This window comes from Corythoichthys intestinalis, chromosome 12 (genome assembly GCF_030265065.1).
Source record: "Corythoichthys intestinalis isolate RoL2023-P3 chromosome 12, ASM3026506v1, whole genome shotgun sequence".
Lineage (NCBI taxonomy): Eukaryota > Metazoa > Chordata > Actinopteri > Syngnathiformes > Syngnathidae > Corythoichthys > Corythoichthys intestinalis.
This window is the reverse complement of record NC_080406.1, coordinates 147,798-163,003: the sequence shown is the minus strand read 5'-3', so window position 1 is coordinate 163,003 and position 15,206 is coordinate 147,798. Positions and strand designations below refer to the sequence as shown.

General features: G+C 50.9%; 1 protein-coding gene across 1 annotated transcript in view; it reads left to right on the top strand.

Moving 5' to 3' along the window:
• ttn.1 (titin, tandem duplicate 1) overlaps window positions 1-15,206 on the top strand; it is a 155,628-nt gene that overhangs the window by 52,122 nt on the left and 88,300 nt on the right. Inside the window, exons 62-86 of the mRNA XM_057851593.1 lie at window positions 741-1,139; window positions 1,276-1,554; window positions 1,629-1,898; window positions 1,993-2,132; window positions 3,696-3,822; window positions 4,137-4,403; window positions 4,517-4,783; window positions 4,904-5,167; window positions 5,245-5,384; window positions 5,469-5,595; window positions 6,430-6,699; window positions 6,793-7,059; window positions 8,062-8,328; window positions 8,508-8,647; window positions 9,859-9,985; window positions 10,056-10,198; window positions 12,532-12,655; window positions 12,718-12,984; window positions 13,064-13,161; window positions 13,244-13,412; window positions 13,522-13,791; window positions 13,883-14,149; window positions 14,229-14,507; window positions 14,585-14,993; window positions 15,066-15,190. Of these exons, the coding sequence (XP_057707576.1) occupies window positions 741-1,139; window positions 1,276-1,554; window positions 1,629-1,898; window positions 1,993-2,132; window positions 3,696-3,822; window positions 4,137-4,403; window positions 4,517-4,783; window positions 4,904-5,167; window positions 5,245-5,384; window positions 5,469-5,595; window positions 6,430-6,699; window positions 6,793-7,059; window positions 8,062-8,328; window positions 8,508-8,647; window positions 9,859-9,985; window positions 10,056-10,198; window positions 12,532-12,655; window positions 12,718-12,984; window positions 13,064-13,161; window positions 13,244-13,412; window positions 13,522-13,791; window positions 13,883-14,149; window positions 14,229-14,507; window positions 14,585-14,993; window positions 15,066-15,190 (5,502 nt within the window). The remainder of the gene's footprint in view (window positions 1-740; window positions 1,140-1,275; window positions 1,555-1,628; window positions 1,899-1,992; window positions 2,133-3,695; window positions 3,823-4,136; window positions 4,404-4,516; window positions 4,784-4,903; window positions 5,168-5,244; window positions 5,385-5,468; window positions 5,596-6,429; window positions 6,700-6,792; window positions 7,060-8,061; window positions 8,329-8,507; window positions 8,648-9,858; window positions 9,986-10,055; window positions 10,199-12,531; window positions 12,656-12,717; window positions 12,985-13,063; window positions 13,162-13,243; window positions 13,413-13,521; window positions 13,792-13,882; window positions 14,150-14,228; window positions 14,508-14,584; window positions 14,994-15,065; window positions 15,191-15,206) is intronic.

The following is a 15,206-nucleotide window of genomic DNA, read 5'->3' as shown; positions in this document are numbered from 1 at the left end:
TTCCATGACGAAAACTATCATTTTCAAATCCTAATGTTTTTGTCTTGGACAGTGGCCCCGAAAGGCACGTATCATTATTGCTAAAAATGTGTCTTGGGAGACTAAAGTATAACGAGACGAGTTTCAGTTTTTGTCTGACGAGACGAAAATGCCACGTGGTTTTTGTCATATTGCGGCGCTTGCGAGAATTCACAGCGGCCTCCCTTAAGCAAGCACACAAGTCAGGCCCCCCTGAATAACAAGCCACTCATCCATGTCATGCATTCGACAACTATTTACGATCACGGTGCCAAAAACAGGAGCGTCGCTACTGCGAACGCACCATTGAGAGCGTTGCGTTGCTACACTATTTGCGTGTGGGAAAAGTGAGCTTGACCTGCTCGCTTACATAATGGAAGCTAAATCTGCGGTGAATCTCACAAGCGCCACAATCTGCCGGAAACCATGACGATTCCTGAACAATGGCAGCCGGGGCACTCGCCGGTCAGAAACTAAGACCTGCGAAAAGTTTCAGCCGAAAACAAGTCATCGGTGACTAAAATGAGACGAAAATTGCGCGAGTTTAGTTGACGAGACCAAAATCGGACTGAAACCAAAATGTGACTAAGACGAATAAGTATTTTCATCCAGAAGACTCAAACGAAAAGGGCCGGTTCAGAGGGACTCTCGCCGCTCGGGAGGGATTTGACGGCCGTCGATCCTCCACCGCCCGTCTAACGGAAGCCCTTTTGTTTCGGCAGTGAGACTGACGCCCTCTCCCGGGGACGGCGGCCGAGGTCGGGGCCTGAGGCCCGGCGGAAAAGGCCCCTCGCCTCCGGAGGAACCTTTCGGAGGATTCAAGCTCAAAGCCGTCCCGCTCAAGTTCATTAAGAAGCTGGAGGACATCGTGCTCCAGGAGGCCGAATCCATCGGCTCCTCGGCGGTCTTCGAGTGCCAGGTGTCGCCGTCCACCGCCATCACCACGTGGATGAAGGACGGGGGCAACCTGCGCGAGGGTCCCAAGTACAAGTTGACGTCCGACGGCAAAGATCGCAAGATGATGGTCAAAGACGTGCAGTTGTCGGACACCGGCGAGTACACCTGCGTCGCCAGGAACGCCGGCAAGGAAATCACCTGCACCGCCAAACTTATCGTGGAAGGTAAGAAAAGAAGCTTTGACGATCCGATGGTGGGGAAGAGCTTCAATTGTCGCCATTCGGGAGTTTTCTCTACTCCTTACTACAAATGGGCTCAACGCTGCGCGCTAAATGTGAGACGCCGTCCGTTCTTTCCCAGAGCTGCCCGTCAAGTGGATCAGCGAGTTGGAACCGGAGATGTCGTGTAGCAAGGGTCAGCCCATGTACCTGACGTGCGAGCTCAACAAGGAGAGGGACGTCATTTGGAAACGGGACGGCGTCAAGTTGAAGAAAAAGGCCGGAAAGTTGGCCATCAATATCATCGGCCTGCAGCATGCCGTCACCATACAGAATGCCGTCGAAGAAGACAGCGGCACCTACTCCTGCGAGGTGGACGCGCCCGACGGCATCAAGACCGTCACCAACGTCAAAGTCACGGGTGAGTGAGGAACGCGCCGGGCGGGCGCTAGACACTGGTCAGCGGGCCGACATCCGCTCTGCCTTTGTTTGCAGAGGTGATCAAAGACTGGCTGGTGAAGCCGCTGAGGGACCAGCACGTCAAGCCCAGATCCAGCGCCACCTTCCGCTGTCAACTTTTCAAGGACACGCCCAACTGGAAGTGGCTGAAGGGCGAGACGGAGCTGACGCCCTCCGACAAAGTGGAGATCAGCAAAGACGGCGTCAGCATGCTGCTCACCATCAACAACTGTCAGCCCGAAGACGTGTCGGAATATACCTTTGCGGTGGAGGACCGTAAATACGTGGCCCAGCTGACTCTGGGAGGTGCGTAGCCGTCGTCCCCTAGCCGAGACGCGGTTTAGCCCAGGCCTGTCGGCGGGAGAGCGCGCTCACGCCTTTCTTCCGCGTCTCGGTCCAGAGCGCGAGGCGGAGATCCTGAAACCTCTGGCCAGCATCGAGGTGGTCGAAAAGGAGGAAGCCAACTTCGACACGGAAATCTCCGAGGACGACGTCGTCGGAGAGTGGAAACTCCAGGGACAAGTGCTGAGCAGGTCGCCGGTAAGTTGCGCGCCTTAACCGAGTACCTCCACATACGATCGCTTCGTCGCGCGATCTTTTCGACATCCGACGTCAAATTCCACTCGCCGTTTGTTTCCACATCTGACGACGTGCTCGAAATACAATGATTTATGACGGCGCCGCAGTTTCTTTGTTTTGCCGGAAGACGGACGTGCGGCGCTTTTCCTTGTGAAAGAAAACAGGGGTTGCCAGGTTAGTGCAGGTGGTGAAAAAGGTGACACTTATCATTGAAATGGAAATGAAAACTGGCTCGACAATACGGCCGTAGAATCCGTTCGCCAAGGTGCGGTGACATCGCCAAAGTAATGGCCAGCTTCGTCAGCTTTCTAATCATTTACTCTATCAACTTGTGCAACACAACACGCCCGCCTACTCTCCGCTGCGGCTGACGCCAGCAAAAGAGAAAGTAAAACACAAGCGCACTCTCTATCTCACTGTCACATCAGCCACGCGGTGCGTTCAGGTACAGCAAAAAAAAACAAAAAAAACCACCCACATTAGAACCCAATTTGTTACGTATTTACAGGAATATCATTCCAATTTTTATTTGTAATTTATTTGTTTTTCTATGTGTATTTGCCATTTGTAATAGTACCAGCAGTATTTCTTAAGGAATTAGTGTGGCTTTTCGGGCTGTGGAATCAATTCATGGAATTATCGTGTATTCTTATGGGGAAATCCTGCTTGACATGTGACCATTTTCACTTACAAACAAGGTCCTAGAACCAATTTATGTAGAGGAACCACTGTATTGCAATTGAGAATAAGTTCAAAGATGGCACACTATCTCAGAATACTAGAATATGCAATTTCTGGAGGGATGTGATCGTTGTTTTTTTGGTGGTGGTTGGTATCGGGTCACTTCCAATTGATTTTGAGACATTGCGGTGTCACTTCCTGTAAATGTTGGGTCACTATTCGTAACCCTTTCCCCAGGGTCCCTTCCCGTTGATATGGGGGCATTTTGGGGTCACTTCCTGTTGATTTTTGGGGCATTTCAAGGTGTTTCCCTTTGATCTCTGGTTACTTGAACGAGAAATTTTCTCCACTGGAAATGAATGGGCAAATTTTGTCGGAACTGTACATTTTTGGCGCAAGACAAATGATAACGATTTGGACCAAAACTGTAGGGAATGTAGCTTTTTCAAATGTCACCTTTCGATCCAAAAAGCAGACTTTTTGGGCCAACGGTCATTTTAGGGGTGTCAAACTGAAAAGAGCCCGCGTCGCACCATAATTCCGGTCTTTTTGGTGTCCGAACGGTGTCGATGGATCAAACGGTTTTGGCTGGCCGACACGCCGAAGAAACGCCATTGGGAGAAAAAAAAGAATAATAGTATTGATGGTCGCTTTCATGCAAAGCTCCCATCAATAATATTCTCCACATCTGGGAGGAAGACAAAATGTTTTGAAAGATTATCCGTGCGAGTGCAAAAAATACTTGCTTTCCCCTGAATTAAAGTACATTGATTTCCAATTGAACCAATCGTCCATAATTGCGAGATCATCATTATTGTAAGCCTTGTATACGGTATTTTTCAGACATGTGACATCAGAGCCGATGGCAATAAACGTTTCCTGACCTTGAAGAACGTCCAGCTGGACCAGGCGGGCGAAGTGTCCTACCAGGCCTTAAATGCCATCACCAGCGCGGTGCTGACGGTCAAAGGTAGGTAGGGCCGGCGTCCAAACCGTGGCTTGTTTGTGAGCGTGCTGACGTTTCTGACGGCTCCTGCGGGACCAGAGGAAATTGCTCTTGGGGGTAGGGGTTTAGAAGGAGTAGCTGCGATGGGAACGCTCGGTTCCCGACGCAGGGATATCAACGATAGGGATTTTCGAGCCTTACAAAGCACTCGCCTTCAAACGCTACGCAAAGGGCGGCCGCTGCCGTTCTTTCCGTATTGCGTGAGGCGACGTCTCTGCCGGACCCAAAGAGAGCTTTGACGTAGAAAGATTGTGACTAAACCATCTGGCGGTTTGCAGAAATCCCACTGGGCTTTGCGGAACCTCTGAAGGATGTTTCGGTGCCCGAAAAGAAACAAGCCAAGTTTGAATGTACCCTCACCAAGGAGGTGTCCAAAGTCATGTGGTTTAGGGGGACGGAAATCGTCACCCCGGGCCCCAAATTCGAAATCATCCGCGACGGAAACAAACACATGCTGATCATTAACGGCTGCGAGTTCGACGACGAATCCGAGTACGCCGTGGAGGTTTCCGATCTGAAATCGGCGGCTCGTCTCTCGGTGGAAGGTAAGTCCGGTGTTTGCGCCCAAATGCGGGCGGTCTCGCGGGCCGGCTTCAGGCAGGCAGGCAGGGCGGGCTCCTCTTTAACGGGCGCGCTGGCGGCCGCCGCTCTATTCCAGGCCTGAGGCTTAAAGTGGTCAGGCGTCTGGAAGACCAGACGGTCAAGGAAGGCAAAACGGCTCGCTTCGAGCTGGAGCTGACTCACGAGGACGTGCCGGTGGTCTGGTACCGAAATGAGGTCAAGCTCCACGTGAGTCGAACGGTGGTCGCCCACGTCGACGGAAAGAAGCACCTTCTGGAAATGAAGATGCTGACGCTGGACGATACCTGCCAAATTAAGGCGGAGGCCAAAGGAATCAGCTCGGTGGCCAAGCTGACGGTCATAGGTAATCTTCTTTCTCCGCTTTCGACTTGCGTTCTCTTGGACGGGCGACGGCGGCGGTGCTGCCAGCAGGGCAGGGCGGAGCAGGGCAGTTTCTCCGTCCGTGACCACGCTCTTGTTCCAGAGGGCGATGCCGTATTTGTGGTGAAACTCCAAGACTGCGGGGCCACCGAGAAAGAGCGGGTCTCGCTGGACTGCGAGCTCAACAAAGACGTCCCCGTGGTCTGGTATCATCAAGAGAAGGAGTTGATCGCTTCCAAGACGGTGCTCGTTAAATCCGAGGCCACTCGGAGATCTTTGATCTTGAGCAAGGTAGAGAAGAGCAGCGGAGGGAAGTATACCTGCGACTGCGGAACCGACAAGACGGAAGCTCAGCTCACCGTGGAAGGTAAAAGCAAAGTGCTGTGGCGCGGCGCGGCTAGCGCGGCCGTCCTCTTTGTCTTCACCCCGAGCCTCCCCTGCCAGCTCGCCAAATCAAGCTGCTTCGAGCCATTTACGGCGTGGAGCTCTTTGGCGGAGAAACGGCCCGTTTCGATGCGGAGATCTCCGAGGACGACGTCGACGGCTTCTGGACGCTGAACGGACAAGTCTTGACCGCCTCCCCCGTGAGCCGCCCGCCCGACTCTTCGCGTCCGCTCCTCTTGCCGTCTCGGCCTCTTGTATTGAGTGGCGCCTTTTTCAAACGGCAGGATGTGGACATCATCCAAGAGGGAGGCAAACACACGCTGATCCTCTACAACTGTAAAGTGGCCATGAGCGGCGAGGTGTCCTACGCCGCCGGCGAGGCCAAATCTGCCGCAAATCTCAAGGTCAAAGGTGAATGGACTATTTTACGCGGCTCTCTTCAAAAAGGCGACCAGACTTTTCTTTGCCGTTGAAACCGTTTCGCCGTGCGTGAAAATCTTGGCTTCCCAACTCAATTTGGGCCGCTCCGTTGAACAATCGCACACCAAAATCAAACAAAGTCAGACCAAAAAATACCATTTCTGACAAATTGCGATGGTAGCCCGGCCTGGCTGAGATGCTTGGTATATCGGGTCACTTTCTGTTGATTTTGAGGCCTATTCAAATTGGATCCCTTCCTCTTGATTTGGGGGCGTTTCTGAGTCACTTGGATTGGAAATCAGTAGGAGCAAGTTTTTATGCCAATGAAATGAACGGCGGGCGGGCGAATTTCGCCATCGGTGAGCAAAGGGAAATTTTGGCCATGAGAGATGAATAGGTTTGTTTTTGGCAAATCTTGGCCGATCTATGCGTTTTAGGCAAAATTTGTATCCAACCTGTGTGCCCCTTGCCGTCCTGAAATTTCGGAAGATAAATAATGTCATTTAGACAAAAACTGCAGGACAGACAGTGTTTTAAAATTTCCCCGCGAATTACGGCGAGCGGCAAAGAAAAAGCGTGGCGCGAGAATTCGGGTCGTTTTTGTGTTCCGACGGTGTCGCCGGGTCAAGCGATTTTGGCCGGGAAGAAATGCCATTGACTACATACGGTCTTATAGACGTGACACGCGTATGAGGTGCAAAGCTACCGTCAAGAAAACGTCGGACAAACGATGAGGAAGCCGGGCACGAGCGAACAACTATTTTTGAGTCGGTAGGTGAAACGTCCTCGGTTGCTTCACGTTTTTTTCTTTTCCCGGTGCCTCAGAGCTTCCGCTCAGCTTCCTGACTCCGCTAAGCGACGTGCACGTGTACGAGAAGGACGAGGCCAAGTTCGAGCTGGAAGTGTCGCGAGAGCCCAAGTCTTTCCGCTGGCTGAAGGGCTCGCTGGAGCTGCCGTGCGACGACGACAAGTACCGGACCGCGCGGGACGGCGGCACCTACGCGCTGCTGATCCGCTCGGCCGCCTTCGAAGACGAGGCCCAGTACGCCTTCGAGGCCGAAGACAAGAGGACGGCCGCCAAGCTGGTCATCCGAGGTGAGTGCGGGGAAAGGCCGTAGGCCGGCCGGCCGGCGTACCCGCTCCTTTTTCCAGCGGTAGGTGAAATTCCCGAACGTCTCTCGGCGGCAGGAATCCGGCTGGAGTTCATTAAGGCCATCAAGGACGTGACGGTGAAGGAGCGCGAAACGGCAGAGTTCAGCGTGGAGCTCTCCCACCAGAACATCCCCGTGGTTTGGTACAAAAACGAGGTGCGGCTTCACCCCGGCAAGGCCGTCCACATGACGGACGAGGGGACGCTCCACACCTTGGCTCTGAAGGAGGTCGCCCTCGACGACACGGCCAGGATCAAAGCGGAGGCCGCCGACAAGAGCGTCAGCGCCATGCTCACCGTCATCGGTCAGTACTGCTTTCGGGGCTCGTTTTCTTTTGCCCCGGCTTCTTCTTTTCTCTTTTTCCTTCCGTCCCTCGCCGTTCTTTTCCTCCTTTGGTCGAGCGAAGCCCTTTCTCATCCGGTCGAACGGAGGACGAGCCGAGCCGTGCCGTGCCGTGCCGGCGGTCGAGGCTTACCGGTGCCTGCCGCTCCAAACGGCCGGAACGTTCTTTACACGATCACGAGGACTTTGCGCCACGTGTCGAAATGACAAAAGTACCGCGCCGACCCATTTTAGAAAAGCAGGTCTTTTCCCATTTCGAGCATTGTTTTCAAAATGGCCGGTGTTGTTATGAACGCCATTGCAAAGGCGCTTCTTCGCTCTGGTGAGTGCGGGTGAAGTTTTTTTTCTCTGCAAGAGAGGTGCTTTTTTTTCTTGACGGAGGGGACGGGATTTCAGGTCATAAAAAAACCTTGCCTACCCGTCACTAAAATGAACAGCTATTCAAAAGTTGACACTTAAGACTGTTATAGGACAAATGACTATTTTTGGTCATTAAAAATATACTTGTGCATTGTATTATTAATCATGATTGTATATGATATACTTCTATGTACACGTTGCTAAACAAATTCAATGTTGAAACGAATAACAAAAACTAAAGGAATGAAAATAAAGAAAAACAGAAAAGCACTGCTTACGGCCCTAAGTCAAACACATAAGTCCATTCTTTTTTCATAGAATTGAACTCTTTGTATGCTATTTACGCACAATTCATTTCAACCGGGAGGACTGGTCACCAATGTCCATTTTCTCAGTGCCACTGACGACGCTAGAAGTCATTTTGAACGGGAGAGGCCAATGAACAAACGTCGGTCGACCCCTACTGATCGAAGTCGTCATCGATGCTCGAAAAGCAGCAAATTGTTCCACACGGATGAATTTGCGAACGACGACCAGCCGGCGGGGTTAAGGGTCCGGCGTCCTCGCCCGTATCCATCTCAACCAAACGCCTTTCCCCCCCTAGAGGGCGACGTGTACTTCACCAGGAAGCTGCGGAACTTCACGGCGGTGGAGAAGGACGAAGTGCGGCTGGTGTGCGAACTGAGCAAGGCGGCCGCGGAGGTCAAGTGGTGGAAGGGAGACCAGGAACTGGCGCCGTCCAAGAACGTGGCCGTCGCCGCCGACGGAGCCCGACGAATTTTGATCATCCGCAAAGCCGAGAAGAGCGACGCCGGAGAATACGCCTGCGACTGCGGCTCCGACCAAACCGCGGCCGATCTCAAAATCGAAGGTATGTTTCCGCCCGCCCTCGGTGAAGGTATCATGGTGCCAAAAAAAAAAAAAAGAAAAAAAAATAGTGCAGTTTGCTAATGAAACGTGCCATCTAAAAAAGAAATGGCGAAATTGATGACAAATTACCGGGATGCAGCCAAGTTGTTTCAAGATGTCTAAGGCGCGTTCGACCTGCAGATCGCGACGTCAAGGTGGTGCGCCCCCTGTACAGCGTGGAGGTCACCGAGACGGAAACGGCCAAGTTCGAGCTGGAGCTTTCCGAGGAGGACGTCCGCGGACACTGGAAGCTGAAAGGAGAAGATTTGCAGCCGTCGGCCGTGAGACTTTATCTTTCTTTCCATCTAATGCACAGGTGTCAAACCGATTCCAGAAAAGGCCTAGTGGGTGCTGGATTTTGTTCCAACCGATAACGGGCAGAGAGTTTAACCAATGAACTTCCTGCTGAAACAAGCAGCACCTGACAAAGTTTAACTGATTAGACATGTAAAAGATCTAATTGGTGAAAAGGTGTCCTCTTCATTGGTTGGAAAGCAAACCTGCACCCACTAGGCCCTTTCTGGAATCGGTTTGACACCTGTGATCTAATGTTTTCCACGTCAAAAAGTGTCACTTTTGCCATCCTTCCTCCAAGAGTTCCTAAAAACACAAGACTTGACATATAAGAGGGGAGGCTGTGACAGCAAAATATTTTGACATCCAATCCGTGAGGATGATTTGTCGGAAAGTTGGGGACTGAGACGGAGTAATGAGGACAAAGTGGGCTGGCTCTCTTTTGGCAAGCCTTTTCATTTTAGTCCTTTGGACCCAAATTTTTCTTGCTCTTATTTTAGTCATTTCAAAGTATCTAGTGTTCCTTGACAAACACTGTTTTCATCTGGTAAATACACAAGTTTTGATTCATAAATGAATAAATAAAGGTTTCCAACAATTTGGAGGGAACATTGACAGATGAGCTCATATTGTAGCATCTACTGCAAGGACAATGCCAACTTGGTGAGGATAATACGCACTACTTAGCAGGACATTATTTTCAATGAATTATACCCTCCTGGACTCTGCAAACTGTATATCAAAGAAGTTGTCCAAGAGTGGCCACGCTGATTGCTAGAGCTAATGCTATGAGTTACATATTGTGCGTGATGATGACTATGCACAGACCTTGAAAGGCTGAAGGAACATTGCATATTCTCTCTCGCCAAGGAAAAAAAGCAAATCTTAGCATGTGTTTGACAGGATACCGGCGAACGTGCAGCACGTCACACGACTGACACGCTCCGACACTACAGAGATGGCCGGCTGACTACACGCACAATGATAAAATGTCAAACACTGTGAACTACGCGAAGGATAGTATGGTGCATTTTCGTCTCGTCGCCATGTTTTCCGCTCCTGGGACACATTTTTAGCTCGTCTCGTGGAAAAGCTGTTCGTCGAATAAATATTTTCCATATCGTCATTGTTGACCAAAATAACAATGGTTGTTTTGAAGAAAGAAAGAGATAATAATGTCGCCTCCCTCCCCCGTCAGGATGTGGAGATCAAGGAGGAAGGTAGCAAACACGTTCTGATCTTGTACAACGTGCGCACGGACATGGCGGGAGGCGTGGACTTCTCGGCGGCCAACGCCAAATCCGACGCTCAGCTGCGCGTCAAAGGTGAGGAAGTTCGGCGTCGGCCGAGGGAGGCATCTCTGAACTCCGCCCTCTCTTCCCTCCGCCCCGCCAGCTCGAGCCATCGGCCTGCTGCGCCCGTTGAAGGACGTGACCGTGACGGCCGGAGAGACGGCCGCCTTCCAGTGCGAGCTGTCGTACGAGGGCATAGTCGTGGACTGGTTCCTTGCCGGCAACAAGATGGAGGCCGGCGAGCGGGTAGGCTTGGATTTTCTTGTCCTTCTTTCAATATTATAGTCGGTCTCAAACCGCCAGTGCGCCGGCTCGCTGGTCAGAGGTCAGCGCTCGCTCGCTCGCTCGCTCGCTCGGGTAGGTAAAAATAACTAAGCCTTATCTCCGGCTGACTCCCGATGTTCCCTAATACGGAGCTGTAGCGAGTCACAAACCGTTCCGGCTTTCAAAGAGACATCCATTTTCTCCTCACTTTTTATTCACAATTGCGTTCTACAACGTGGCGTGTTGGCCTATTAAAAATGATCCAAAAGAAAATCAGCCTTGTCTCTATTGGCCTGCACAGTGCTGGGCGCTTTGGCCTAAAAATACAATCTCAGATTGTGTTTCACCAAAAATTTGCTTTGACATTTTTTTGAAGGAGAAAAAAACACCCCCCAAAAAAAAGACAAAAGGCAAAAACTCAGGAAAAGTTTCAAATATATGTACATGGTGGAAAACAGACAAGACTGAAAAAGCAGTTTCTGCTCTTGCACTTCTCTTCTCTCTTTCAAACTGCTGTATTTTAAGCCAAAACAACACAACTGTTGTGTTTGACGGAACAATATGTTTATATGCTGCCGTAGCAGATTCATGGCGCATGAAGCCCCCGAACTATTTTTAATTTGTCCGTTTTACCCTGGAAACCCCCGTTTACAGACGTCGCGCAACCGCTTTTCTTTCAACCGAGCCATAAAAAGAAGGTAAGTAATCGTATTTATTATTCGAAATGTCTCTCATTTTTAGCTTAGAATCATTAATTGATGTCTAATATTTAGTTAAGAAAAAAAAAAAAAGACATTAAAAATGATTCACTCACATATTTGAAACTTTTAAACAAATGACGTCACAATGAAAAAATTGCCGTCTGGAAAAAAGTTACGTACAGTATATCTACCTCATAACTATCGCTTAATTGTATTTTTTTCCGTTACTGTCGCATTTCCCCCAATATTTTAGATGATAAATAATCGATCCAAACAAAGAAAAATTGAAAAAAAAAAAAAAAAACGTTTAAAAGGTCAAATATATGAAAATCTCGATTCCTCCTTGATGTGAGCGATTTCTGCATCGCGACTCTTGTTATGTTACCATGTTTGACCCATTAAATCCCCCAAAATCCAGCTGTGGCCATTCACAGCTGTGTCTTGACACTCTGTGATACATGCTACATGGAGTTTTTGGATCGAAAAGAGGTAAATACACGATATCTCGTTATCGCGCATGCTGTCATCTCCAGTTGGGGTTTTGCTGTTAAAAAAAACAAAAACAATTTTTTTGAAATGCCCTCCTGTTCAAAGTTTTTCTTACCCCAGAAAATTGAGGTTTTAAGCTTTCCAATGATGCGTCACACGTGCATATAGGACAATTTTGAAATTTGGCCAAATTGGGGGTCTCAGAGTGGAACTTCAAGTCACCTGAGTGTTTTCCGCCATATATATATATCTTGTTCAATACTGAACTAAAGTAACCTAACCACTATTTCCCTTCTACAACTACTTCAGCCCCCAAATACTGGAATTTGCCTAGCTGGCACCGCTTTTGCTAAATCAAACTGCTCAATTGGGTTTCTGTTCTCACAAAACAAATTGCATAGTTATTTGGCAGATGAAATCATGCGTGCACATCAGCTATACTAATCACATTCATGCAAAAGTCAAGTCTATCGGGCCCTTTGACTTGAAACCTTTGACATTTTAGGTCCAAATAAACTGAAGTATTCAAGTCCTTCACCAAAAATACTCCAGCTCCAAATTCTTCAAACTCCCAAAGGCCTTTTTTTTCCTTTTCTTTTTACCTGTCCTGCTCAGCTGCTTAGACACAGAGAATGGGAATCCGAGTGTCCCCAAAGACTGAACAGTTTTAATGTGCCAGGTGGGAATTTGATATACTCCCATTGTGGTTGTTCAATATTGTTTCATTTATTAGAGAAAGCAGTGGACAGAAGGGGGTTTTGGGGGACAGAGAAAGAAGAGGAGAAGAACAATAAAACACCCATGCTAAATTCGTACATACTGTAGTGGGGCTATCGTAATCGAAATGACTATATATTTACCCGTGGATACCATGTGTGGGAGTGGGCCGGTACGAAGAGGTAACTTGGAAAGAAACGTGAGGGAAAGAAAGGAGGGCCACCCGCTAGTATGAAAATCACCTGTAAGTGTCGATAGGTTAACATCCTACTCTATGCTATCTGATCGCTAACCCTGGCACCGACAATCGCCCCGCGTGAACCCACTTTGGCGTGTGATACTCATGCAGTAAAATGGAAATGTCCTCCAATCGCACGCGGCGCACTTTTAAGTCCCGGCTCCCCGCAGGTGAAGATGCTCGCGGATGGGCGAATTCACACTCTGACGGTTCGGGACGTGAAGCTGTCGGAAGCGGGCCCGGTCAAGTTGACCGCCAAGGATTTCCAGACTCAGGCCAAGCTCTCGGTCAACGGTAAGATAGCCTAGGGCCTACCGTCGGGAGCCGGCGCCGACGTCCCTCCGGCGTCCTTTCAGAACCGGCGGTGGAGTTCACCCGGCCTCTGGAGGACCTGACGGTGGAGGAGGAGGCCAGCGCTACGCTGGAGTGCGAGGTCACCAGAGAGAACGCTGTGGTCTGCTGGTTTAAGTTGGGACAGGAAATCCACAAGACCAAGAAATACGACGTGATCGTCGAGGGTCGCAAAAGGGCACTGGTCATCCACGAATGCAACCTGGATGACATCCAGACGTACACGTGCGACGCCCGGGACTTCAAGACTTCCTGCTTCCTCGACGTCATACGTAAGCGCCGTCGCGGAATCTCGAGGAATCGCCCGCCGGTCGTAATTCCCAGAGCTCAACTTTGGTTTTGTGCCGTCAGCGCCTCGCGTGGAGTTCCTCAAGCCTCTGCGAGATGTGGAGGTCAGAGAGAAAGAATCCGCCCAGTTCGAATGTCAAGTGTCGCGCGAGTCCGCCAAGGTTTGAAACCTCAGTAAAAGTTTGTCCGGCCGTTAAGCGCGTCCGTCCGTTCGGTGACGTTCGTGCGATTGCCATCCTGCAGGTTTGCTGGTTCAGGGACGGCCGCGAGATAAGGAAAGGGAAGAAGTATGAGATTCTGGCCAAGGGCCTCGACAGGATCCTGATCATTCACAAGTCTGTTATGGATGACGAGGCGGAATACGAATGCGACGCCAGGACGGCTAAGAGCTCCGGCATGCTGACCGTCATCGGTAAAGCTTCCTCTCACGCGTCTGACTCCCAACAAAATTCCCGTCTTTCGTCTAGAAACGTCTGGGGGTAAAAAAACAACAAAAAAAACCCCAATTTGTTTCTTTACAGAGGAGGCCGCCAGGTTCACCAAGAACCTTTGCAATGTGGAGGGCACAGAGACGGACAGCGTTAAGCTGATCTGCGAGGTGTCCAAGCCTGGAGCGGAGGTGACCTGGTACCAAGGAGACAGGGAGCTGCCAGAGGGCGGCCGCTACGAGCAGATCTCGGACGGTCGCAAGCGGATCCTGATCATCCAAGACTTGAGGATGGAGGATGCCGGAGAATACAACTGCAGACTCGGCCCCGGCGTCAAGACCAGTGCCGTCCTGAAACTGAACGGTAAGAACGTATACCGCACGTGAACCGGCCGGCGAGTTCACTTACGGCCGAAAACGAAGGAACCGACCGCCTACCACTGCTTTCTTTCCAGAGCTGGCGGCGGAGTTCATCGCTAGGCCGCAGAATCAGGAAGTGGTGGAAGGGGAGGAGGCCGAGTTCGTCTGCTCGGTCTCCAAAGAAACCTACGAGGTGAAGTGGTTCCGAGGGGAGGAGGAAGTGGCAAGCGGGGACAAATACAGAATTGTCAGCGAGGGAAAGCGACGAGCTCTCGTGGTGAAAAACTGCGAGCTGAAGGACGAGGGAGGTTACGCGGTCCTCATCGGCGGCGTTCGAGCCACGGCCGATCTCTTTGTGATCGGTGAGACCCGCTCCCTCGCGAGGCCCTCCTCTCCGCCAGCTGACCGCGGTCGTGACGCGCGCTCTCTCCTTCGTTGCAGAAAATCTGAGGATCGTCACGCCCATCAGAGACACGGAAGTTAAAGAGGGAAGCGAGATCATCTTCAACTGCGAGACCAACGCGGAGGGAGCCAAGGCCAAGTGGATGAAAAACCAGGAGACCATATTTGAGAGCGGCAAGTACATGCTGGCTCAGAGGGACAACGTCTTTTCCCTGAGAATTCGGGACGCCCGCAAGGCCGATGAGGCGGAATACACCGTCGGCCTGACCAATCACAGAGGAGAGCATGCCAAGTGCTCTGCCCGTGCTAAAGTCACAGGTAGGGGGTCAAATACATGCGAAACAACCCCGACGAGATGCAAATCCCAAATGAAAACCAAAAGCTTCTATCTGCAGAGGAGAAGCTGAAATTCCTGGTACCCATCGAGGACATCGAAACTCAGGAGAAACAAACCGTCACTTTTACCTGCAAAGTCAATCGAACCCAGTCCACTGTCAGGTGGTCGAAGGGCGGCCAGGAGGTCCGACTCAGCAAACGCGTGGTCTACAGAAGCGACGGACTCAACCACGCGCTGACCATAAAGGACTGCGTCATGGAAGACGAGGGCGAGTATAGCGCCGAGGTCGGAGAAGACAGGTGCGCCGCCGAACTGATCATTAGCGAGGCGCCCACGGACTTCACCGCTCAGCTCAAAGACCAGACCGTCATTGAGTTTGAGGACGGCGAATTCACCTGCGAGCTGTCCAAAGAGAAGGCCGCCGTCAAGTGGTACAGGAACGGCCGAGAGATTCGAGAAGGGCCCAGGTATCGACGAGCGACGCTCGGTCAGATCGTCTCGTTTCGAGCGCGTTTTATAGAGCCGCCGGTTCTCCGCAGGTATCGCCTAGAGAGAGACGGGAAGACGTGCAGACTAGTCGTCAAGGAATGCAGACCGGATGATGAATGTGAATACGCCTGCGGCGTAGAGGACAGGAGGACCAGAGCGAGGCTATTTGTGGAAGGTGCCTTTGATTTCCT